The sequence below is a fragment of the Coregonus clupeaformis genome, unplaced genomic scaffold (genome assembly GCF_020615455.1).
Source record: "Coregonus clupeaformis isolate EN_2021a unplaced genomic scaffold, ASM2061545v1 scaf1014, whole genome shotgun sequence".
Taxonomy (NCBI): domain Eukaryota; kingdom Metazoa; phylum Chordata; class Actinopteri; order Salmoniformes; family Salmonidae; genus Coregonus; species Coregonus clupeaformis.
The window spans coordinates 73,609-100,000 of NW_025534468.1; the positions used below are offsets into that span (position 1 = coordinate 73,609).

The window sequence follows — 26,392 nt, forward strand, 5'->3', positions numbered from 1 at the left end:
TTTTTTGTTTAAAATAAATGCACTGTTGGTTAAGGGCTGTAAGTAAGCATTTCACTGTAATGTCTGCACCTGTTGTATTCGGCGCATGTGACCAATAAAATTTGATTTGATTTGATTTGACTTATGGTACCCTGCTAGTACTGATATAGTGCATTACTTATGGTAACCAGCTATTCCTGATATAGTGCATTACTTTGGTCAAAAGTAGTGTAGAACAGGGAAGAGGGTGCCTGCAAGATATGCACTACAATATGAAATACGGTTGTCAACAGTACTGTTCTACAGTCAAAAGTACTGTTCTACAGTCAAAAGTACTGTTCTACATAGGGAATAGGGTCGTCAAAAGTACTGTTCTACAGTCAAAAGTACTGTTCTATATATGGAATGGGGTCGTCAAAAGTACTGTTCTACATAGGGAATAGGGTCGTCAAAAGTACTGTTCTACTTAGGGAACAGGGTGGCATTTTAGATACACACTTTAAAGTTTCTGCCTGTCTGATCACTGTCTCAGAGCGACTAAAGAGGCTCCCTGGAAAGCATCACTTCTCTCCAGAGACTCATTTTAGTCCCAAATCGAAACCCCCACCCCCACCCCCTCCTCCTCCTCCTCCTCCTCACCCCTCCCCCTCCTCCTCTCCCTCCTCCCTCTCCTCTCCTATATCTTCTCTGTACTTCAATTAGTCAGACACAAGAGTAATGATGCTCTGGGAAAAATTGAATTCTGTTTAAGAGTTATTATAGGGCAAATTGAATATAGATTGACACAACATTATTCAATTACAACATATGTGGCTCGTTACTGACGATGAGTTTAGATAAAAGGCAGTCTAACAGAAAGTGGGACAACATCTACGGCTAGCTGGTATTTAGCATTTTTATATTACTATAACATTATACTGTATCTTTGTATTCATTTTGTTTCAGCTCAGGATAACTAACATACAGTTTCACTTTTCAGACAGTCTTTTTGTTTCAGCTCAGGATAACTAACATACAGTTTCACTTTTCAGACAGTCATTTTGTTTCAGCTCAAGATAACTAACAGACAGTTTTACTTTTCAGACAGTCATTTTGTTTCAGCTCAGGATAACTAACATACAGTTTCACTTTTCAGACATTCATTTTGTTTCAGCTCAAGATAACTAACAGACAGTTTTACTTTTCAGACAGTCATTTTGTTTCAGCTCAGGATAACTAACATACAGTTTCACTTTTCAGACAGTCATTTTGTTTCAGCTCAAGATAACTAACAGACAGTTTTACTTTTCAGACAGTCATTTTGTTTCAGCTCAGAATAACTAACATACAGTTTCACTTTTCAGACAGTCATTTTGTTTGTATGACATTTGGGTTGTATGAACTATCAGAAATGTTGAATGCTGTCTGTTATTTGGTATAGAAGTTTTGAAGGATATGTGGTATTTTCTACAAGTTGCTCAGGCTTTCTTTCCACACTTACTGGTGTAGTTAGGAGCATTTACATTCATAGAGGATAACACAATAAAGTTTGACAACTAATTTCTAGTGTTCTAATGTTGTCCACTTACTGGTGCAGTTAGGAGCGGTGCCGGACCAGGTAGCAGTAGTACTTACTGGTGCAGTTAGGAGCGGTGCCGGACCAGGTGCCGTTGGCCAGACAGTGTCTGGTGGGCATGCCGGAGAGGAGGTATCCATCCATACAGGAGTAGACTACAGAGTGGGTGAAGGTCGTACCGTCGACCCGGAAAATACGGCCGTGAGCAGGGGACCCCGGGTTACCACAGTGCACCGCTGGAGTGAAGGAGAGACAGAGAGAGAGAGAGAGAGAGAGGGAGAGACAGAGTTAAGGGGGGTCAAGAACACTAATTGCTAAACACTAATTCTAATGTCTTTCTAAAACATAAAATGTGACTCATCCAACCCAGATGATTATTAATGTAATGTTTGGTAGTAGGAAACTAAGAGAGGATTCTGTTCTGTTTATCAGTGTTTCTCTCCTCCTAGCACTTCATTATTTTTCATTACCAAAATGATTTTCCCTCTCAATCACTTTATTGTCTGGAAAATTGTCAAATGATTTCTGAGGCAGGCAGCTAGGCTGTAGGATGGAGCTGGTAGGAAGGAAGGAGAGGTTTCCCCCTCAATCACTTCCTGACATGACGAGGCCACTGAAGGGATTGAATGTGCTCTGAATATGTTATATAGTAGTGCACTACTTTTGACCAGAGCCCTATTGACTTATCAAATATGGTGCCATTGGGATGCAACTTATTCAGCACGTTCTGTGCTATGGACCCTGGTCAAAAGAAGTTCACTATATTGGGAAAGTGTGTCATTTAGGACAGACAATATGTTAAATCTGTGGTAAATATCCCCACTGTTTCAGTAAACTAGAAAGCACCGGGATGATATGCTCACATTGCTCCCGTTAAATACCAGTCAAGCTCTTGGATCAAAGCTGAAGCAGAAACAACACAGTTCAGTCAATGAGAGGATCCAGCCTGTCAGGATAGAGGATAGCTAACCATCTATAAATCAGTTCAGTCATTGAGAGGATCCAGCCTGTCAGGATAGAGGATAGCTAACCATCTATAAATCAGTTCAGCTGCAAGCCACATCAAGGCTAGAGTGGTGAGCGGGGAGTTCAGTAGCCTGTCATTAAAAATGACATTTTGCATGTCTCAACTGCCACCGTATTCTCTATATAGTTCACTACTTTTGACGAAATGTAGTTCAAAGTGCATTAAACAGACAATAGGGTGCTATTTGAGACCCAGCCATGGACATTGTGTCTGTCAGGCTGAGGCTGGGTGAGTTAATAACCATCAAGGAGAAACGGAAGCCTGTCAGAGATTCTCTGCCATTTCCGGTCAAACCCTGAGGCAATTTATGCACTGCAGCAGAGAAGTGGCCTGTGATCCAATATTTAAAATGTAATTAATCACGTCAGAAGTAGAAGTTGGCTTGAGGCTGAAAAATAAAGGGTTTTACCAGGATTCTGGAAGCAAAGAAATATTGTTCGGTTGGTTTTGAGCACTGTCTTTTTCTAAGGACAATGTGCTAGTGAAATATACTAATTTACAGCTAATTGCGTGTGTGCTCCTGTGTGTGCTCCTGTTGTGTGTGTGTGCTCCTGTTGTGTGTATGTGCTCCTGTGTGTGCTCCTGTTGTGTGTGTATGTGCTCCTGTGTGTGCTCCTGTTGTGTGTGTGTGCTCCTGTGTGTGCTCCTGTTGTGTGTCTGTGTGTGTGTGCTCCTGTGTGTGCTCCTGCATGTGCTCCTGTTGTATGTGTGTTTTCCTGTGTGTGCTCCTGTTGAGTGTGCGTGCTCCTGTGTGTGCTCCTGCATGTGCCGTTGTGCATGCATAATGTAAACCATTTACAGCTAATTGCATATTCATTGTGTGTGTGCTCCTGTGTGTGCTCCTGTTGTGTGTGTTTGCTCCTGTGTGTGATCCTGTGTGTGCTCCTGTTGTGCGTGTGTGCTCCTGTGTTTGCTCCTGTTGTGTGTGTGTGCTCCTGTGTGTGCTCCTGTTGTGTGTGCTTGCTCCTGTGTGTGCTCCTGTGTGTGCTCCTGTTGTGTTTGTGTGCTCCTGTTGTGTTTGTGTGCTCCTGTGTGTGCTCCTGTGTGTGCTCCTGCGTGTGCTCCTGCATGTGCCGTTGTGCATGCATACTGTAAACCATCCATTCAATCTCCATGTGCTTGCCTCTAAACATTTAGTATTCACATCACTGTCCTATCTACCACTAAGCCTCACGTTTGCAGAAGGGCTGTCTCCCAGACCAGGTTCCGTTGGGAAAGCAGATCCTCTCAGCTGAGCCGTATAGTGTGTGGCCCACAGTGCAGGTGAAGCGCACCTTACTACGCAGATGGAAGCTGCTGGCCTCTCTGCTTGCATGGACGGGTGTACCAGGGTCCCCGCAGCTTCCTTCAGAGTCTCCTACACAGGACATAGAGAGAGAGAATGAACCTGACCGCTCAGGCTGCATCCCAACTGGCACCCTATTCCCAGCTGACATGACGGACATGAGAACCCAGCCAGGTGTAGTTAACAGGTGAATTAGAGGATAGGTACGAACCCAGCCAGGTGTAGTTAACAGGTGAATCAGAGGATAGGTATGAACCCAGCCAGGTGTAGTTAACAGGTGAATCAGAGGATAGGTATGAACACAGCCAGGTGTAGTTAACAGGTGAATCAGAGGATAGGTATGAACCCAGCCAGGTGTAGTTAACAGGTGAATCAGAGGATAGGTATGAACCCAGCCAGGTGTAGTTAACAGGTGAATCAGAGGATAGGTACGAACCCAGCCAGGTGTAGTTAACAGGTGAATCAGAGGATAGGTATGAACCCAGCCAGGTGTAGTTAACAGGTGAATCAGAGGATAGGTATGAACCCAGCCAGGTGTAGTTAACAGGTGAATCAGAGGATAGGTATGAACCCAGCCAGGTGTAGTTAACAGGTGAATCAGAGGAAAGGTATGCTGTGAGGGCTCTAGCTTTCACATTAACATGAGATAACACTGACTTTCCTAGGAAGCAGTAACAGATGCAGTGCTAGAGTGTTACTCTGGCTCGGTCCCAAATGGCACCCTATTCCCTACATAGTGCACTACTTGGCCAAAGGTTTAGGGAATAGGGTGCCATTTGGGACACATCCAACCTCAGTCGTTGCAAATGAATTAGTGGAGGCACTTTATGGTAGCTTAACTTTCCCCCCATTAAAAAGCTCCAGTAGGAAACTGGGACATGTTCCCTTGTGAAGCTGAGGATGAGGGGAAGAGAGGAGAGGAGGGGAGGGGAGGAGGAGAGTGACCGATCCCATCTTCTGAACATTTCATATTGTAATGAAGAACAAGTCAAGCAGAGCAGATCAGATCAGAGCGAGAGAGAGAGCGAGAAAGAAAGAGAGAGAGAGAGCGAGAGAGCGAGAGAGCGAGAGCGAGAGAGAGAGAGAGAGAGAGAGAGGCCAGGGACCAGGAGTCGTGAAGGTCGCATTCCGGGGGGTGAAAGATAAAGTGGATGTCCTCCGGCTGAAGCAACATCTGAAGAGCAGCCAAAAATTCAAGAGGGTGTTCATCAGATCGGCCAAGTCCCACAAAGATCGAATCATCCAACTCCACTTCAGAACAGTCCTACGAGAGATCCCGGCTGGGAGAGATTTCTATATTTCGGGGAATGGGAGGATGAGGAAGCGACTCCACTATTGACTTGGATGGTTATTCTTGGTTTGGACACAACCGAAACGTTCACATAAGAGCCCATAAAGCTTCAGGTGGCGTTGGACTTTTTTTGTTAGGAACAAATGATTTGAACAATATAGAGTGAATATTGATTTGAACACTGTGTCGCAATATTCTTTCGTTATATATTTTCTCTTGTTATTTACCACCGGATGGTTCTACAAGGGGACGGGTCTCAGGTCTCTATACACTGATCCTATGTATACGGTATATATACAGTGGGGAGAACAAGTATTTGATACACTGCCGATTTTGCAGGTTTTCCTACTGACAAAGCATGTAGAGGTCTGTAATTTTTATCATAGGTACACTTCAACTGTGAGAGACGGAATCTAAAACAAAAATCCAGAAAATCACATTGTATGATTTTTAAGTAATTAATTTGCATTTTATTGCATGACATAGGTATTTGATACATCAGAAAAGCAGAACTTAATATTTGGTACAGAAACCTTTGTTTGCAATTACAGAGATCATACGTTTCCTGTAGGTCTTGACCAGGTTTGCACACACTGCAGCAGGGATTTTGGCCCACTCCTCCATACAGACCTTCTCCAGATCCTTCAGGTTTCGGGGCTGTCGCTGGGCAAGATCGACTTTCAGCTCCCTCCAAAGATTTTCTATTGGGTTCAGGTCTGGAGACTGGCTAGGCCACTCCAGGACCTTGAGATGCTTCTTACGGAGCCACTCCTTAGTTGCCCTGGCTGTGTGTTCCGGGTCGTTGTCATGCTGGAAGACCCAGCCACGACCCATCTTCAATGCTCTTACTGAGGGAAGGAGGTTGTTGGCCAAGATCTCGCGATACATGGCCCCATCCATCCTCCCCTCAATACGGTGCAGTCGTCCTGTCCCCTTTGCAGAAAAGCATCCCCAAAGAATGATGTTTCCACCTCCATGCTTCACGGTTGGGATGGTGTTCTTGGGGTTGTACTCATCCTTCTTCTTCCTCCAAACACGGCGAGTGGAGTTTAGACCAAAAAGCTCAATTTTTGTCTCATCAGACCACATGACCTTCTCCCATTCCTCCTCTGGATCATCCAGATGGTCATTGGCAAACTTCAGACGGGCCTGGACATGTGCTGGCTTGAGCATGGGGACCTTGCGTGCGCTGCAGGATTTTAATCCATGACGGCGTAGTGTGTTACTAATGGTTTTCTTTGAGACTGTGGTCCCAGCTCTCTTCAGGTCATTGACCAGGTCCTGCAGTGTAGTTCTGGGCTGATCCTTCACCTTCCTCATATCATTGATGCCCCGCGAGGTGAGATCTTGCATGGAGCCCCAGACCGAGGGTGATTGACCGTCATCTTGAACTTCTTCCATTTTCTAATAATTGCGCCAACAGTTGTTGCCTTCTCACCAAGCTGCTTGCCTATTGTCCTGTAGCCCATCCCAGCCTTGTGCAGGTCTACAATTTTATCCCTGATGTCCTTACACAGCTCTCTGGTCTTGGCCATTGTGGAGAGGTTGGAGTCTGTTTGATTGAGTGTGTGGACAGGTGTCTTTTATACAGGTAACGAGTTCAAACAGGTGCAGTTAATACAGGTAATGAGTGGAGAACAGGAGGGCTTCTTAAAGAAAAACTAACAGGTCTGTGAGAGACGGAATTCTTACTGGTTGGTAGGTGATCAAATACTTATGTCATGCAATAAAATGCAAATGAATTACTTAAAAATCATACAATGTGATTTTCTGGATTTTTGTTTTAGATTCCGTCTCTCACAGTTGAAGTGTACCTATGATAAAAATTACAGACCTCTACATGCTTTGTAAGTAGGAAAACCTGCAAAATCGGCAGTGTATCAAATACTTGTTCTCCCCACTGTATGTGGACAGTCTTGTTCCCGATCTGAAAGATTGTATAATTTACGCTCATGGTGTGGTATTTTGGTATTTGGTATTTTATTAGGATCCCCATTAGCTCTTGCAAAAGCAGCAGCTACTCTTCCTGGGGTCCACACAAAACATGAAGCATGACATAATACAGAACATTAATAGACAAGAACAGTTCAAGGACAGAACTACATGCATTAAAAAAAAAGGCACACGTAGTCTACATATCAATACATACACACAAACTATCTAGGTCAAACAGGGGAGAGGCATTGTGCCGTGAGGTGTTGCTTTATCTGTTTTTTGAAACCAGGTTTGCTGTTTATTTGAGCAATATGAGATCGAACGGAGTTCCATGCAAAAATGTCTCTATATAATACAGTACGCTCTCTTGAATTTGTTCTGGATTTGAGGACTGTGAAAAGACCCCTGGTGGCATGTCTGGTGGGGTAAGTGTGTGTGTCAGAGCTGTGTATAAGTTTACTATGCAAATAATTTGGGATTTTCAACATAATAATGTTTCTTATAAAGTTGCTATAGACAGGTGGAAAGAGGCATGGGGCAACGTTCATTGAATTCTTAAAGGATTCCAAGTGCTGCATTCTGAATGGTAGACTACCACCACAAAACTCTCTCATCAATATCACCAAAGGGAAAAGCAGTCGTCCACTATATTGTAACACCCCATGACTGTCTCAAGACATGTGTTGAGTTGAATGTGATTACTTCAACTGAGCTGAGTGTATTGGCCTGATTGGAGACCGTAGTAGACTTCCTGATCATTCATTGTTGTCTATTATGAAATTCATGGTGGGAAACTATACTGGGGAGGAAGGCAATGTAGGCTTATATAAATCAAGTGCAAATCAGACCAAAAGAAGGCCCAGAAACCTACCTGACCATTGTCTTTCATCTGACATGTGCTGTACTGTTCTTACGGACCTTATTGATAACCTGGAAGCTTGCCAGAAAACACCAAATAATATTGATCAGCGGTATGGCCGGTTCTGTCATGTACTACATGAGGCAATGGAAAAGTCTTTACCTGTTAAATCAGTTCCATACAAGCCTAAGAGACCTCAACTAATTGGTCAACTGTATTGGATAAAATAGTTAAGTCATTTCTGGTCTGTAATGAGATGTTCCTGAAATGTAAAGGCCAATCAATGAGAAGAGGTTCAACGTGGAACTGACAGCAGTTAAGCAACATCACATCTTATTAAAATCGGTTCATATACACCCCGAGAAAGAATATGACACTTTTTAAAACATTTTCTGACAAGTGAGCACTTAGATATGGTCATTTTCACGTTTTCATAAATTCATAGAATATTTGGGAATTACGTATAGTAAGGCATTCTATAGCAATATAGAGTTTGGACAATTAATAGACACTGCAGTAAATAAAACCTAATAAAAACATTATCTCGTCCAGGACCGGAGTCTATGCAGACCGGTGCACCATAGCCAATCAGAGCTTCAGTAGGCCTTTATGCAAACAAGCCATTTGCCACACAGGCCTGCCATCATTGACTTTGAACTGGACTGTGTGTTTACAGGCAGTTGGAACAGTGCAACTTTAGATCATTAGAACACATTCGCCAAAAGCCACAAAATACACCAGATTGGATTTCTGCAAATATGTCAATATCACGGGAGTCCTCTTACATTTGGCAACTTTACAGTCATATTGATCAAACAACCATGAAAAGGTAGGATCTGGAGGAAGTTAGGAAGGCTGTTGAAAAAGCAGAAACTAGAAGAAAAAAAACTAGAGAAGCTACATAATATAGATGAATAGAGTCCTAAAAGTCCTGAAGTCTCCTAGGTTACTGCAGACTCTATTTAGTCTTTTTCAAATGTGTTTTAAAAATGGTATCATCCCTTCAACTTGGTACAGATCCATAATTAAACCAATCCCAAAGTCAGCAAAGAATGATCCAGGGTCCTTTAAATTACATATCAGCCTTATTAGCAGTCTACAGTTATACTCTGAGATCTTAAACAACAGGTTCATTTATACTCTGGGATCTTAAACAACAGGTTCATTTATACTCTGGGATCTTAAACAATAGGTTAATTTATACTCTGGGATCTTAAACAACAGGTTCAGTTATACTCTGGGATCTTAAACAACAGGTTCAGTTATACTCTGGGATCTTAAACAACAGGTTCATTTTTACTCTGGGATCTTAAACAACAGGTTCATTTATACTCTGGGATCTTAAACAACAGGTTCAGTTATACTCTGGGATCTTAAACAACACGTTCAATTATACTCTGGGATCTTAAACAACACGTTCAGTTATACAAATATATAGAGCTCCAGTCTCCTGTGGACAGGTAAATGAACTGAAGACTGGATGGTTTCCTATATAGAGCTCCAGTCTCCTGTGGACAGGTAAATGAACTGAAGACTGGATGGTTTCCTATATACAGCTCCAGTCTCCCGTGGACAGGTTAATGAACTGAAGACTGGATGGTTTCCTATTAAGAGCTCCAGTCTCCTGTGGACAGGTAAATGAACTGAAGACTGGATGGTTTCCTATATACAGCTCCAGTCTCCCGTGGACAGGTTAATGAACTGAAGACTGGATGGTTTCCTATTTAGAGCAAAGCTGTCATCAAGGCAAAGGGTGGCTATTTGAAGAATCTCAAATATAAAATACGTTTTGATTTGTTTAACACTTTTTTGGTTACTACATCATTTCACATGTGTTATTTCATAGTTTTGATGTCTTCACTATTATTCTAAAACCCTTGAATGAGTAGGTGTTCTAAAACTTTTGACCGGTAGTGTATACTGTTTGATAAAATGTTGCAAAGAAAACAGAAACTATTCTGGACTAGAGATAAAGAAAAACTTGAATGGTTATTTTGGAAATAAGTATTCCTGGTTGCAAATGTAATCTCCAAAGCTTGGAAGATGCGATTAGATCAGTTAATTGAAAGGTTCTGGTTTTGTTTTCTCAGTAGTTTTTCACTGCCGTATGAAAGCCATCACACTGCACACTGCCCTATCCCATCTGGACAGGAGGAATACCTATGTAAGAATGCTGTTCATTGACTATAGCTCAGCATTCAACACCATAGTACCCTCCAAGCTCATCATTAAGCTCAAGGCCCTGGGTCTGAACCCCGCCCTGTGCAGCTGGGTCCTGGACATCCTGACGGGCCGCCCCCCAGGTGGTCCACATCGACGGGACAACAGTGGAGAAGGTGGAAAGCTTCAAGTTCCTTGGCGTACACATCACTGACAAACTGAAATGGTCCACCCACACAGACAGTGTGCTGAAGAAGGTGCAACAGAGCCTCTTCAACCTCAGGAGATTGAAGAAATTTGGCTTGGCACCTAAAACCCTCACAAACTTTTACAGATGCACAATTGAGAGCATCCTGTTGGGCTGTATCACCGCCTGGTAAGGCAACTGCACCGCCCGCAACCACAGGGCTCTCCAGAGGGTGGTGCGGTCTGCCGAACGCATTACCGGGGGCAAACTACCCACCCTCCAAGACACCTACAGCACCCGATGTCACAGGAAGGCCAAAAAGATCATCAAGGACATCAACCACCCGAGCCACTGCCTGTTCACCCCGCTATCATCCAGAAGGCGTGGTCAGTACAGGTACATCAAAGCTGGGACCAAGAGAATGAAAAACAGCTTCTATCTCAAGGCCATCAGACTGTTAAATAGCCATCACTAGCACATTAGAGGCTGCTGCTGCCTATTGAAATCACTGGCCACTTTAAGAAATGGAACACTAGCCACTTTAATAATGTTTACATATCTTGCACTACTCATCTCATATGTATTTACTGTATTCTATTCTATAATATACTACTGTATCTTAGTCCATGCCGCTCTGTCATTGCTTGTCCATATATGTATATATTCTTACATTTCATTCCTTACTTAGATTTGTGTGTATTGGGTATATGTTGTGAAATTGTTAGATATTACTTGTTAGATATTACTGCACTGTCGGAGCTAGAAGCACAAGCATTTCACTACACCCGCTATAACATCTGCTAAAACACGTGTATGTGACAAATACAATTTGATTAGATTTGATGTTTATATATATATATATGTATGTGTGCATATATAGACATAATTATGTTATTTTGCTACAGCAAATACACTGTCTTATAAGCCCATGTGGGCTGGATATCCTGAAGATGCATGACTATACTAATAAAGAACTCAATCACATCATGTAAACACGGGAGTCAGCCTTTTACTCTCTCTGCTAAAACCAGAGAAATTCAGGCAGCAATATTTTTGAGAACTGTAGCATGACTTTTGCAGTTGTCCAAATATATTCTGTTATAGACAGATTTTACATGTGTATTCATATTAACAGGTCCCAGATCAGTCTGTAATTAAAGCACACGAAAGTTCACATGTTCAGGAAGTAATTTCTACTAAAGAAAAATAAAAAAAATCTAATGGACCTTCTGTGAAGTAGGAACTAGCGTCAGATCCTGTAACCAGTCACATATGTTGGAGGAGATCCCCCTACATTAATGATACCGCGTGAGGAATCGTCCTCATAAGGGGCGTGATTTATGTAGTGGATTCCCATCCAACATATGGTATTAAAACGACACCACAGCAAGCTACCCTATAACACACTAGTATTTTGTCTGCTAGTGTCAGCTGGTAATGTAATAAATTACTTGGAATGTGTATACCTGTGTATATGTAACACCATTAGTACCTGTCTGCAACAAGCTCCAATCTGGACAACCGTGGGCAGTAATCATGGCCCTTTGCTCTAGCTAGCTAATATCTGAGTTGTTGACAGAGAGCCTTCGTGTCTGAACCTGAAGAAGTTCACATAATATCCCATCATATCCCTCTCCACACGTCTTTACATGAGACAGATTTCAGGTCAGAGGCTCTCAGCACAGCTGGTGTTGAGGTGCTGCAGGAGAGAAGAGGACCGTGTCTGTGTGAGTCAGAGAGAGCAGAGAGAGAGGCTGGACACTTCAGGAGAGAAGAGTATCTGTGTGAGTCAGAGAAAGAGGCTGGACGTAGCAGGAGAGGAGAGGAGCGTGTCTGTGTGAGTCAGAGAGAGCGGCTGGATGTGTCAAGAGAGGAGCGTGTCTGTGTGAGTCAGAGAGAGAGGCATGTAAATGTCCTGGCTGACAGTCTCCACATCCAGGCGTTTAAATGTCCTGGCTGACATCTCCACATCCAGGCGTTTAAATGTCCTGGCTGACAGTATCCACATCCAGGCGTTTAAATGTCCTGGCTGACAGTCTCCACCTCCAGGCGTTTAAATGTCCTGGCTGACAGTATCCACATCCAGGCGTTTAAATGTCCTGGCTGACAGTATCCACATCCAGGCGTTTAAAAGTCCTGGCTGACAGTCTCCACATCAGGGCGTTTAAATATCCTGGCTGACAGTCTCCACATCCAGGCGTTTAAATGTCCTGGCTGACAGTCTCCACATCCAGGCGTTTAAATGTCCTGGCTGACAGTCTCCACATCCAGGCTTTTGTGGTAAAGATACTAAAGTGTTCGAGTTAATACTTTAAAAACTCAGACCACGTTCCAAAAGGCACCCTATTCCCTATGGGCCCTGGTCAAAAGTAGTGCACTACATAGAGAATAGTTTGGGACGCAGCCTCAAGTTCTGAGGCTGAGAATTTAAATAGCATGATCAACTGTGAAACCACTCTGCTTTCCTCTCTCTGCTTACACACACCGACCTGTATTTTTGGGTCAGTGAATTAAACAGAGTATACACTTCTTTCACAGGCAGTAAAGATGTTTTAGGAGAGATTTGAGATTGAATTTAAACGGTCAGGAACACTTAACGGCGATGGACTGGATGAACAGTGGTGGGATTTAGGGAGGAAGGTAGGAGCCTTGCTGAAACATCAAACTAAATATCCCTGGTGGTGGGGAGGGATGGATGGAAACTTGGAAAGCAAGCAACCGATTCAAATCTAGGAAGTACAGAGCAGAGAGGTAAGTGAGGTCTTGGATTTGGGAACAAACCACATTATAATAATGATTTGGGATGCATATGGGAACAAACCATATTATAATAATGATTTGGGATGCATATGGGAACAAACCACATTATAATAATGATTTGGGATGCATATGGGAACAAACCATATTAAAATAATGATTTGGTTTGCATATGGGAACAAACCATATTATAATAATGATTTGGGATGCATATGGGAACAAACCACATTATAATAATGATTTGGGATGCGTATGGGAACAAACCACATTATAATAATGCACTACTACACAACAAAACTTCAGGAGGTCAATTTCCTGACTTCATCTGAGCAGTGCTACTGAACTCTGTGTCTGTGGCCTCTTTACCTGAACAGTGAGGTATGGGTCCTTGCCTGAACAGTGAGGTATGGGTCCATACCTGAACAGTGAGGTATGGGTCCTTGCCTGAAAAGTGAGGTATGGGTCCTTACCTGAACAGTAAGGTATGGGTCCTTACCTGAATAGTGAGGTATGGGTCCTTGCCTGAACAGTGAGGTATGGGTCCTTGCCTGAACAGTGAGGTATGGGGCCGCTCCAGTGTCCATTGAGTTGACAGGTGATTGATGACTCTCCAATCAGCTCTCTGTCCCCTGAACAGGAGTACTGCACCAGGGAGCCAAACGAAAACTTTTCCCCAACCATGGTACCGTAGGGAGGAGAGCCAGGGTTCCCACAGTCCTCTTCTATAACACACAGTAACATTCCCCATAGCCAACAGTTAGCTACTTATGGCTCATTAACATTGCATGTGTCCCAAATGGCACCCTATTCCCTATATAGTGTACTACTTTTGACCATAACCCTATGGCCCCTGGTCAAATGTAGTGTACTATATAGGGAATGGGGTGCCATTTGGGAGGCAGGCATCATTAACACTACACTCTTAGAAAAAAGGGTTCCAAAAGGGTTCTTTGGCTATCCCCATAGAATAACCCTTTTTGGTTCCAGGTAGAACTATTTTGGGTTCCATGTAGAACCCTCTGTGGAAAGGGTTCTAAATGGAACCCAATAGGGTTCTACCTTTTTCTAAGAGTGCATAGGTCAGTATAGTCATTACAGTCAGCATTTATTAGGTAATTAGCATTTAGACAGACATTGGTTACAAACATTTGTGACCTATACAAATCAAGTTCACTAAGGATAAAACACATGGTTAGAACAACAGGTAGATCATGGAGAAATGCTAGGATGAATGTCACTTACAGCAAAAGCTAAGCACTATTGCACAATAAATGTGAACTGTGCATCAACCCTAGGTGAGCATAAGCTTACTTTTTCTCTCTGGCCTACTCCTGCACCTCAGTAGTTGTGGGTGTGTGGTACAAATGTAGGATCTTAATTTGACCTGTATTGTGGCAGCAAAATAATCCTGCAGCAACAGGATTTGAATGTGTAGTCCATAATGTTGATTGATCGGGGTTTAGGCTATTAGCTGGTCAAAATGAGGCTACATGAAAAGTGGAATACTGTTAATATAACTGTGTGATAGTGCAGGTTTTCAGTGAATTTCTATAAATCACGACGCGCATCTGCATTTCATCAGCAACAAAACAGCGATCAAATTAAGATCCTACATCTGTAGCTCCAACAAGTTCTGAAGAGAAAACAAACGTACCAAGACATTCAGGTAGAGGTTTGTCCCAGTGGCCAATAGGTTGACAGGTCAGTGCAGAGGAACCAAACAGGTAGTATCCAGGGTTACAGTTGTAGAACACCACACTGCCCAACGTGAAGTTACCATGCTCTATCTTACTCTCTCTGATAGAGTTAGCCGGGATGCCTGGGTCTGTGCAGTTCACCACTGGATGGAAATAAAACACATAGAATTATTATCACTATATCATGTTAATAAAATGATTTCAATAACAACAATTGTCAAAACTATTGTATCACTAACAACTGTTGTCAACCATGTCAATATTTTCCCTAGCCTGGTTCCAGATCTGTTTGTACTGTCTTGAAAGCACAAACAGATCTGGAACCAGGCTACAATTTCCCTAATTAACGTATATATTTTCCTATCAACCATCATCATACCATAGCTCTAATTGTTCCCTCTGGGAAGCTCATACTTTTTTGTATATTCCATCTGGCTGAACTATTCATTATAAAGCGCTACCTGTGTTATCTGTCAAGTGTTGTCTTTGTTCAATTGCCAGTTAATAATAGAATCGCTGAAATGACACAATCACAGCCTGCTCCTGTTTATACTATGACTAGCTATCAGAACTTGACGTACCCATGCTATATTAAGTATTTTAAATACTAATGATGCTTAAAATGACTCATTTATTTTCCACAGATAGGCTATAGGTGTCAGATGTCTGTGCTTTGCTGTTTCTGTAGCCAAGAAATGCTTTGAAAGGCTGGTCATGGTTCACATCAACACCATCATCCCAGACACACTGGACCCACTCCAATTCGCATACCGTCCCAACAGATCCACAGATGATGCAATCTCTATTGCACTCCACACTGTCCTTTCCCACCTGGACAAAAGGAACACCTACGTGAGAATGCTGTTCATTGACTACAGCTCAGCATTCAACACCATAGTGCCCTCCAAGCTCATCATTAAGCTAAGGTTCTTTGGATTAAACACCTCCCTCTGCAGCTGGATCGACATGTTGGACTTCCTGACGGGCCACCCCGAGGTGGTGAGGGTAGGTAACATCACCTCCACCACGCTGACCATTAACATGGGGGCCCCACAGGGGTGTGTGCTTAGTCCCCTTCTGTACTCTCTGTTCACCCATGACTGCGTGGCCACGCATGACTCCAACACCATCATTAAGTTTGCCGACGACGGTAGTAGGCCAGATCACCGACGACGATGAGACAGCCTATAGGGAGGAGGTCAGAGACCTGGCAGTGTGGTGCCAGGACATCAGCCTCTCCCTCAACGTTAGCAAGACAAAGGAGCTGATTGTGGACTACAGGAAAAGGAGGGCTGAGCACGCCCCCGTTCACATCGACGGGGCTGTAGTGGAACATGTCGAGAGCTTCAAGTTCCTTGGTGTCCACATCACTAAGAACCTATCATGGTCCAAACACATCAGCACAGTCATGAAGAGGGCCTCTTCCCCATTGGGAGGCTGAAAAGACTTGGCATGGGTCCTCAGATCCTCAAAAAGTTATACAGCTGTACCAACGAGAGCATCCTGACTGGTTGCATCACCGCTTGGTATGGCAACTGCTCGGCATCCGACCACAAGGCACTACAGAAGGTAGTGTGTACGGCCCAGTACATCACTGGGGCCAAGCTTCCTGCCATCCAGGACCTCTATACCAGGTGGTGACAGAGGAAGGCCCTAAAAAAACTATTTGCATTGACCCCCTTATTTTGTTATTATTTATTCTTATTTTTTGCACTGACTCTCTTCCACCGGCTCGATGTACACTCAGTGGACTCTAACCACACACTCACACATACTACAATGATAATCCAACACACACACACATGGACACGCAGACAAAACACACACACACACACAGACAGACACACATTCACACTCTTCACATACGCTGCTACTACTCTGTTTATTATCTATCCCCTTTGCCTAGTCACTTTTACCTCGTACCCCTGCACAGTGACTCTGTACCAGTACTGCTTGTATATAGCCTCATTATTGTTATTTTATAGTGTTACTATTTTTCCTTTAGTTTATTTAGCAAGTTTCTTACTTACTTACTCTGCATTGTTGGTTAAGGGCTTGTAAGTAAGCATTTCACAGTAAGGTCTACACCTGTTGTATTCGGCGCATGTGACAAATAACATTTGATTTGAGTGTGTGTGTGTACGTACATTTTTACATTTGACATTTTAGTCATTTAGCAGACGCTCTTATCCAGAGCGACTTACAGTTAGTGAATGCATACATTTTCATACATAGGCAATTTCACTAGAACACTGATGGGGACACTGAATGTGGCCGTTGTTCCATAAAAATGTAAACGCGTACGTGCGTGTGCGTTTGTGCATGTATGTGTGCATGCCAGTGCGTGATGCTGTGCCTGTGTGTGTGCGCGGGCGTGTGTGTGAGCGGGCATGAGTGAGTGCATGCCTCCATACGTGCGTGTGTGTGTGTGTGTACGTTGGAGTGTGTGTGTGTGTGTACGTTGGAGTGTGTGTGTGTGCCTACTGCCTGCTACCCACCTCTGCATGTAGGTGGCTGTTGACTCCACTGGCGGCTCGCCTGGCACTGGGCTCTGGCTGCTCCCTCCAGTATGTAGCCTTTGTTACAGAAGAAGCTGACCACATCGTTGTAGTTGAATCCATCCCCTGTAGTTCTTCCATAGATGGGACTGCCTGGATGGCCACATGTGATGGCTACACACATAGAAATGCAATTACTGGAATTACTAGAACGCGTTTACATTTTTATGGACCGACGGCCACATTGAGTATCCCCATCAGTTTTCTTGTGAAATTGCCTCGGTCTAGGCATGGTCTTCAAATCTTCTTCAAGACAGTTCCACTGCTTTTTAATTCTGCCCCTCTAATAGAATACTGATTTAGATCTGGGACACCAGATGGGTGCAATTAATATTCAGTTAGAAAAGAAAAACAGCAGTACTCCGGACATCGTAGGGTAAGAATTGAATACCCCTGGTTTAAGGGGTTCACCATTCTAGTCATTCTATTTCTATGGATATAACAACATCTACAGATACAGACCAGTAGGGTAGATATAACAACATCTACAGATACAGACCAGTAGGGTAGATATAACAACATCTACAGATACAGACCAGTAGGGTAGATATAACAACATCTACAGATACAGACCAGTAGGGTAGATATAACAACATCTACAGATACAGACCAGTAGGGTAGATATAACAACATCTACAGATACAGACCAGTAGGGTAGATATAACAACATCTACAGATACAGACCAGTAGGGTAGATATAACAACATCTGCAGATACAGACCAGTAGGGTAGAGGTGAACACTTACAGACACACAGCGGCAGCTGTCCGGACCAGAGGTGGTCTTGCTGGCAGATGCGTACTGAGGATCCTATGAGTCTGAAGCCAGGGTTACACTGGTACACCACGGTGTCTCTGTAGCCAAAGTTCTCCCCTATCACCTGGCCGTTCACAATCTTCTCCGGGATACCACAGTGACCAGCTGGAGGGAGGTGTGGGGGTGGGAGGCAATCAGTCAATCAAATGTATTTAGCATATACACGCTTTTACAACAATATTTGCTGCAAAGTTAAACACATGGGGCAAATCTGAAATGTCATCCTATTTCTTATGCTGTCTACTCTGGTCAAAGGTAGTGCATTGTACAGGGGATAGGAAGTGACTTCAGACGCAGTCATGTACTGTTAGCCATCCAAGAAAGGAGGAAGAGAGCAGTCTATATATCCTCTATATATCCTCTATATATCCTCTATATGTTCTCTATATATCCTCTATATATCCTCTATATATCCTCTATATATCCTCTCTATATATTCTATATAGCCTCTATATATCATCTATATATCCTCTATATATCCTCTATATATTCTCTATATAACTATATATCCTCTATATATATCTCTATATATCCTCTATATATCCTCTATATGTTCTCTATATATCCTCTATATATCCTCTATGTCCTCTATATATACTCTCTATATATCCTCTATATGTTCTCTATATATCCTCTATATATCCTCTATATGTCCTCTATATATACTCTCTATATCCTCTATATATACTCTCTATATATTATATACATCCTCTATATATCCTCTATATATTCTCTATATACTTTATATATCCTCTATATATTCTCTATATACCCTCTATATATCCTCTATATATCCCCTCTATAGCCTCTATATAGCCTCTATATATCCTCTATATACTCTATATATCTCCCGAGTGGCGCAGTGGTCTAGGGCACTGCATTGCATTTTACAAAAATTAAAAATTAAAAATGTCTAGCTGTGCCACTAGAGATCCTGGTTCGAATCCAGGCTCTGTCGTAGCTGGCCGTGACCGGGAGACCCATGGGGCGGCGCACAATTGGCCCAGCGTCATCCAGGGTAGGGGAGGGAATGGCCGGCAGGGATGTAGCTCAGTTGGTAGAGCATGGCGTTTGCAACGCCAGGGTTGTGGGTTCGATTCCCACGGGGGGCCAGTATGAAAAATAAAACAGATAATGTACGCACTCACTAACTGTAAGTCGCTCTACTAAATGACTAAAATGTAAATGTAATATACAGTGCGGGAAAAAAGTATTTGATCCCCTGCTGATTTTGTACGTTTTATAGACATGATCAGTCTATAATTTTAATGGTAGGTTTATTTAAACAGTGAGAGACAGAATAACAACAAAAATATCCAGAAAATCGCATGTCAAAAATGTTATTTACATTTACATTTACGTCATTTAGCAGACGCTCTTATCCAGAGCGACTTACAAAATGGTACATTCACCTTATAGCCTGTGGGATCACCACTATACAATGTATTTTTTTTAATTATTATTATTATATTATTTTTTATTTAATTTTTTTTTGGGGGGGGGGTAGAAGGATTACTTTATCCTATCCCAGGTATTCCTTAAAGAGGTGGGGTTTCAAATGTCTCCGGAAGGTGGTGAGTGACTCCGCTGTCCTGGCGTCGTGAGGGAGCTTGTTCCACCATTGGGGTGCCAGAGCAGCGAACAGTTTTGACTGGGCTGAGCGGGAACTATGCTTCCGCAGAGGAAGGGGAGCCAGCAGGCCAGAGGTGGATGAACGCAATGCCCTCGTTTGGGTGTAGGGACTGATCAGAGCCTGAAGGTACGGAGGTGCCGTTCCCCTCACAGCTCCATAGGCAAGCACCATGGTCTTGTAACAAAATAAATAAAAAAATTCCATTTAGCAGACGCTTTTATCCAAAGCGACTTACAGTCATGCGTGCATACATTTTTGTGTATGGGTGGTCCCGGGGATCGAACCCACTACCTTCGCGTTACAAGCGCCGTGCTCTACCAGCTGAGCTACAGAGGACCACAGATGCGAGCTTCAACTGGAAGCCAGTGGAGTGTGCGGAGGAGCGGGGTGACGTGAGAGAACTTGGGAAGGTTGAACACCAGACGGGCTGCGGCATTCTGGATGAGTTGTAGGGGTTTAATGGCACAGGCAGGGAGCCCAGCCAACAGCGAGTTGCAGTAATCCAGACGGGAGATGACAAGTGCCTGGATTAGGACCTGTGCCGCTTCCTGTGTAAGGCAGGGTCGTACTCTCCGAATGTTGTAGAGCATGAACCTACAGGATCGGGTCACCGCCTTGATGTTAGCGGAGAGCGACAGGGTGTTATCAATTGATTTGCATTTTAATGAGGGAAATAAGTATTTGACCCCTCTGCAAAACATGACTTAGTACTTGGTGGCAAAACTTTTGTTGGCAATCACAGAGGTCAGACGTTTCTTGTAGTTGGCCACCAGGTTTGCACACATCTCAGGAGGGATTTTGTCCCACTCCTCTTTGCAGATCTTCTCCAAGTCATTAAGGTTTCGAGGCTGACGTTTGGCAACTCGAACCTTCAGCTCCCTCCACAGATTTTCTATGGAATTAAGGTCTGGAGACTGGCTAGGCCACTCCAGGACCTTAATATGTTTCTTCTTGAGCCACTCCTTTGTTGCCTTGGCCGTGTGTTTTGGGTCACTGTCATGCTGGAATACCCATCCACGACCCATTTTCAATGCCCTGGCTGAGGGAAGGAGGTTCTCACCCAAGATTTGACGGTACATGGCCCCGTCCATCGTCCCTTTGATGCGGTGAAGTTGTCCTATCCCCTTAGCAGAAAAAACCCCCCAAAGCATAATGTTTCCACCTCCATGTTTGACGGTGGGGATGGTGTTCTTGGGGTCATAGGCAGCATTCCTCCTCCTCCAAACACGGCGAGTTGAGTTGATGCCAAAGAGCTCGATTTTGGTCACATCTAACCACAACACTTTCACCCAGTTCTCCTCTGAATCATTCAGATGTTTGTAGTGTGTAGTGTGTTACCAATTGTTTTCTTGGTGACTATGGTCCCAGCTGCCTTGAGATCATTGACAAGATCCTCCCGTGTAGTTCTGGGCTGATTCCTCACCGTTCTCATGATCATTGCAACTCCACCAGGTGAAATCTTGCATGGAGCCCCAGGCCGAGGGAGATTGACAGTTATTTTGTATTTCTTCCATTTGCGAATAATCGCACCAACTGTTGTCACCTTCTCACCAAGCTGCTTGGCGATGGTCTTGTAGCCCATTCCAGCCTTGTGTAGGTCTACAATATTGTCCCTGACATCCTTGGAGAGCTCTTTGGTCTTGGCCATGGTGGAGAGTTTGGAATCTGATTGATTGATTGCTTCTGTGGACAGGTGTCTTTTATACAGGTAACAAGATGAGATTAGGAGCACTCCCTTTAAGAGTGTGCTCCTAATCTCAGCTCGTTACCTGTATAAAAGACACCTGGGAGCCAGAAATCTTTCTGATTGAGAGGGGGTCAAATACTTATTTCCCTCATTAAAATGCAAATCAATTTATAACATTTTTTAAATGCGTTTTTCTGGATTTTGTTGTTGTTATTCTGTCTCTCACTGTTCAAATAAACCTACCATTAAAATTATAGACTGATCATTTCTTTGTCAGTGGGCAAACGTACAAAATCAGCAGGGGATCAAATACTTTTTTCCCTCACTGTATTCTCTATATATCCTCTATATGTTCTCTATATATGTTCTCTATATATCCTCTATAAATTCCCATATATTCTCTATATGTTCTCTCCTCTATACAGTTGAAGTCGGAAGTTTATATACACTTAGGTTGGAGTCATTAAAACCACTCCACAAATGTCTTGTTAACAAACTATAGTTTTGGCAAGTCGGTTAGGACATCTACTTTGTGCATGACACAAGTAATTTTTCCAACAATAGTTTACAGACAGATTATTTCACAATTCCAGTGGGTCAGAAGTTTACATACACTAAGTTGACTGTGCCTTTAAACAGCTTGGAAAATTCCAGAAAATGATGTCATGGCTTTAGAAGCTTCTGATAGGCTAATTGACATTATTTGAGTCAATTGGAGGTGTACATGTGGATGTATTTCAAGGCCTACCTTCAAACTCAGTGCCTCTTTGCGTGACATCATGGGAAAATCAAAAGAAATCAGCCAAGACCTCAGAAAGAAATTGTAGACCTCCACAAGTCTGGTTCATCCTTGGGAGCAATTTCCAAACGCCTGAAGGTACCACGTTCATCTGTACAAACAATAGTACGCAAGTATAAACACCATGGGACCACGCAGCCGTCATACCGCTCAGGAAGGAGATGCGTTCTGTCTCCTAGAGATGAATGTACTTTGGTGCGAAAAGTGCAAATCAATCCCAGAACAACAGCAAAGGACCTTGTGAAGATGCTGGATACAGACTGCACATGGGGACAAAGATTGTACTTTTTGGAGAAATGTCCTCTGGTCTGATGAAACAAAAATAGAACTGTTTGGCCATAATGACCATCCTTATGTTTGGAGGAAAAAGGGGGGGATTGCAAGCCGAAGAACACCATCCCAACCGTGAAGCACGGGGGTGGCAACATCATGCTGTGGGAGTGCTTTGCTGCAGGAGGGACTAGTGCATTTCACAAAATAGGTGGCATCATGAGGAAGGAAAATTATGTGGATATATTGAAGCAACATCTCAAGGCATCAGTCAGGAAGTTAAAGCTTGGTCACAAATGGGTCTTCCAAATGGACAATGACCCTAAGCATACTTCCAAGTTGTGGCAAAATGGCTTAAGGACAACAAAGTCAAAGTATTGGAGTGGCCATCACAAAGCCCTGACCTCAACCTTATAGAAAACTTGTGGGCAGAACTGAAAAAGCGTGTGCGAGCAAGGAGGCCTACAAACCTGACTCATTTACACCAGCTCTGTCAGGAGGAATGGGCCAAAATTCACCCAACTTATTGTGGGAAGCTTGTGGAAGGCTACCCGAAACGTTTGACCCAAGTTAAACAATTTAAAGGCAATGTTACCAAATACTAATTGAGTGTATGTAAACTTCTGACCCACTGGGAATGTGATGAAATAAATAAAAGCTGAAATAAATCACTCTCTAAAATTATTCTGACATTTCACATTCTTAAAATAAAGTGGTGATTCTAACTGACCTAAGACAGTGAATTTTTACTAGGATTAAATGTCAGGAATTGTGAAAAACTGAGTTTAAATGTATTTGGCTAAGGTATATGTAAACTTCAGACTTCAACTGTATGTCCTCTATATACCCTCTACATATCCTCTATATATTCTCTATATATCCTCTATATATTCTCTATATATCCTCTATATATACTCTATATCCTCTATATACCCTCTATATATTCACTATATATCCTCTGTATATACTCTATATATCCTCTATATATCCTCGATATGTACTCTATATAGCCTCTATATATCCTCTATATATTCTCTATATTTTCTCTATATATCCTCTATATATTTTCTATACATTCTCTATATATTCTCCATACACTGAGTATACAAAACATTAAGAACACCTGCTCATTCCATGACAGACTGACCAGGTGAAAGCTATGATCCCTCATTGAAGTCACTTGTTAAATCCACTTCAATCAGTGGAGTGGAAGTGGAGGTTAAAGAAGGATTTTTAAGCCTTGAGACAATTGAGAAATGTGTGCCATTCAGAGGGTCAATGGGCAAGACAAAATATTTAAGTGCCTTTGAACGGGGTATGGTAGTAGGTGCCAGGCGCACCGGTTTGAGTATGTCAAGAACTGCAACACTGCCGAGTTTTCACGCCTAGCAGTTTCCCGTGTGTATCAAGAATGGTCCACCACCCAAAGGACATCCAGCCAACTTGACACAACTGTGGGAAGCATTGGAGTCAACATCCCTGTGGAACGCTTTCGACACCTTGTAGAGTCCATGACCCGTCAAATTGAGGCTGTTCTGAGGGCAAAAGGGGGGGTTGCAACTCAAGATTAGGAAGGTGTTCTTAATGTTTTGTACAGTCAGTGTATTTTCTCAATATTTCTCAATATATTAAGTACAGTCTGATACCCTCATACAGTATAATCACATTACCTCGAGCTACAATAAATCTGCCTTAGTAGAAACTCACTGAGCCTTCCTGACTCTTAACTCTTAAATGGAGGAAATAGAGAGCGAATTAATGCAACTCAGATTTCCCTCCTCATAGCATTTCCCTCCCACATTACAGAAACACTCCAGAGATGTATTAACACGCTTTTAAACTAGAGAGCAGCAGATACTGTTTCTCAGATATGCTAGCTTGGTTCTCCAGCAACGAAGATACAGAGAGATTAATAGACTCTGTCATAGAGTCCTAAAAGATCCAGAGAGTCATCTCCGTAGAAGAGTCTGTAGCCAGTGCATTGACCTGCTCTATTGGCTGGTGCCAGCACCAACATTTCATACACCATATGTGTCTGTGTGGGATCTGATCCCACTACCACTATAAATGTGTCCTATCTATCTCACTCCAACTCTCTTTCAAGCCTGTCTATCCCAGTAAATAAATAGGAAAGGAGGGAAGGAGAATAGGAGTAGCCTGGTCCCAGTTATGTCTGTGTTATCACGACAAGGAGTGGCATGATGGCACAAACAGACTGGTAACCAGGCTAGAGTGGGAGTCCCTACCCAGGCATTGAGCCTCTATGCCGCTCCACAGTCCTGACAGCATGCACTCCCTCACGGTGGATCCCACCAGGATGTATCCAGGGTTGCAGCTGAAGATGGCAAAGCCTCCAAAGGTAGTCTGAGTTCCAATCTTTCTCCCATTTGGAGGAGTGGGCAGCTCTCCACAGGAAATGACTGCAATAAGAAAGAGACAGACAGGGGAGACCAGAGAGAGAGAGAGAGAGAGAGAGAAATAGAGAGAGAGAGAGAGAGAGAGAGAGACGGGGAGAGAGACGGGGGAGAGCAGAGAGAGAGCGAGAGACAGACAGACAGACGGGGGAGAGGAGAGAGAGAGAGAGAGACAGACGGAGAGAGACGGGAGAGAAGAGAGAGACAGACGGGGGAGAGCAGAGAGAAAGAGAGACAGACGGGGGAGAGCAGAGAGAGACAGATGGGGAGAGCAGAGAGAGAGAGAGAGACGGGGGAGAGCAGAGAGAGAGAGACAGACGGGGGAGAGCAGAGAGAGAGAGACAGACGGGGGAGAGCAGAGAGAGAGAGACAGACGGGGGAGAACAGAGAGAGAGAGACAGACAGGGGAGAGCAGAGAGAGAGACAGACGGGGAGAGCAGAGAGAGAGAGACAGACGGGGAGAGCAGAGAGAGACAGAGGGGGAGAGCAGAGAGAGAGAGAGACAGACGGGGGAGAGCAGAGAGAGTGAGACAGACGGGGGAGAGCAGAGAGAGAGAGATAGACGGGGGAGAGCAGAGAGAGAGAGAGAGAGAGAGAGAGATACACAGGGGAGAACAGAGAGAGAGAGAGAGACAGGCAGGGGAGAACAGAGAGAGAAAAAGAGACAGACAGGGGAGAAAAGAGAGAGAGAGAGAGACAGACAGGGGAGAACAGAGAGAGAGAGAGAGAGACGGGGGAAAGTGGAGAGAGACAGACAGGGGAGAACAGACAGAGAGAGAGAGAGAGAAAGAGAGGCGGGGAGAGCAGAGAGAGAGAGAGAGAGAGAGAGAGAGAGACAGATGGGGGAGAGCAGAGAGAGAGAGACACAGTGGAGAGCAGAGAGAGAGAGATACAGTGGAGAGCAGAGAGAGAGAGACAGACGGGGGAGAGCAGAGAGAGAGAGACAGACGGGGGAGAGCAGAGAGAGAGAGACAGACGGGGGAGAGCAGAGAGAGAGAGACAGACGGGGGAAAGCAGAGAGAGAGAGACAGACGGGGGAGAGCAGAGAGAGAGAGACAGACGGGGGAGAGCAGAGAGAGAGAGAGACAGACGGGGAGAGCAGAGAGAGAGAGAGACAGACGGGGGAGAGCAGAGAGAGAGAGACAGACGGGGGAGAGCAGAGAGAGCGAGACAGACGGGGGAGAGCAGAGAGAGCGAGACAGACAGGGGAGAGCAGAGAGAGAGAGGTAGACGGGGGAGAGCAGAGAGATAGAGAGAGCGAGAGAGAGAGATACACAGGGGAGAACAGAGAGAGAGACAGGCAGGGGAGAACAGAGAGAGAAAAAGAGACAGACAGGGGAGAAAAGAGAGCGAGAGAGACAGACAGGGGAGAACAGAGAGAGAGAGAGAGAGAGAGAGAGATGGGGGAAAGTGGAGAGAGACAGACAGGGGAGAAAAGAGAGAGAGAGAGAGAGAGAGAGAGAGTGAGAGAGAGAGAGAGAGAG

General features: G+C 43.8%; 1 protein-coding gene across 1 annotated transcript in view; it reads right to left on the minus strand.

Annotated features, from left to right (window-relative positions):
* LOC123486127 (CUB and sushi domain-containing protein 3-like) overlaps window positions 1-26,392 on the minus strand; it is a gene marked incomplete at its 5' end in the record, with an annotated part of 123,528 nt that overhangs the window by 11,764 nt on the left and 85,372 nt on the right. The window contains 7 exons of the mRNA XM_045217334.1: window positions 1,594-1,770; window positions 3,736-3,918; window positions 13,584-13,757; window positions 14,690-14,875; window positions 17,231-17,404; window positions 18,037-18,210; window positions 24,741-24,914. Of these exons, the coding sequence (XP_045073269.1) occupies window positions 1,594-1,770; window positions 3,736-3,918; window positions 13,584-13,757; window positions 14,690-14,875; window positions 17,231-17,404; window positions 18,037-18,210; window positions 24,741-24,914 (1,242 nt within the window). The remainder of the gene's footprint in view (window positions 1-1,593; window positions 1,771-3,735; window positions 3,919-13,583; window positions 13,758-14,689; window positions 14,876-17,230; window positions 17,405-18,036; window positions 18,211-24,740; window positions 24,915-26,392) is intronic.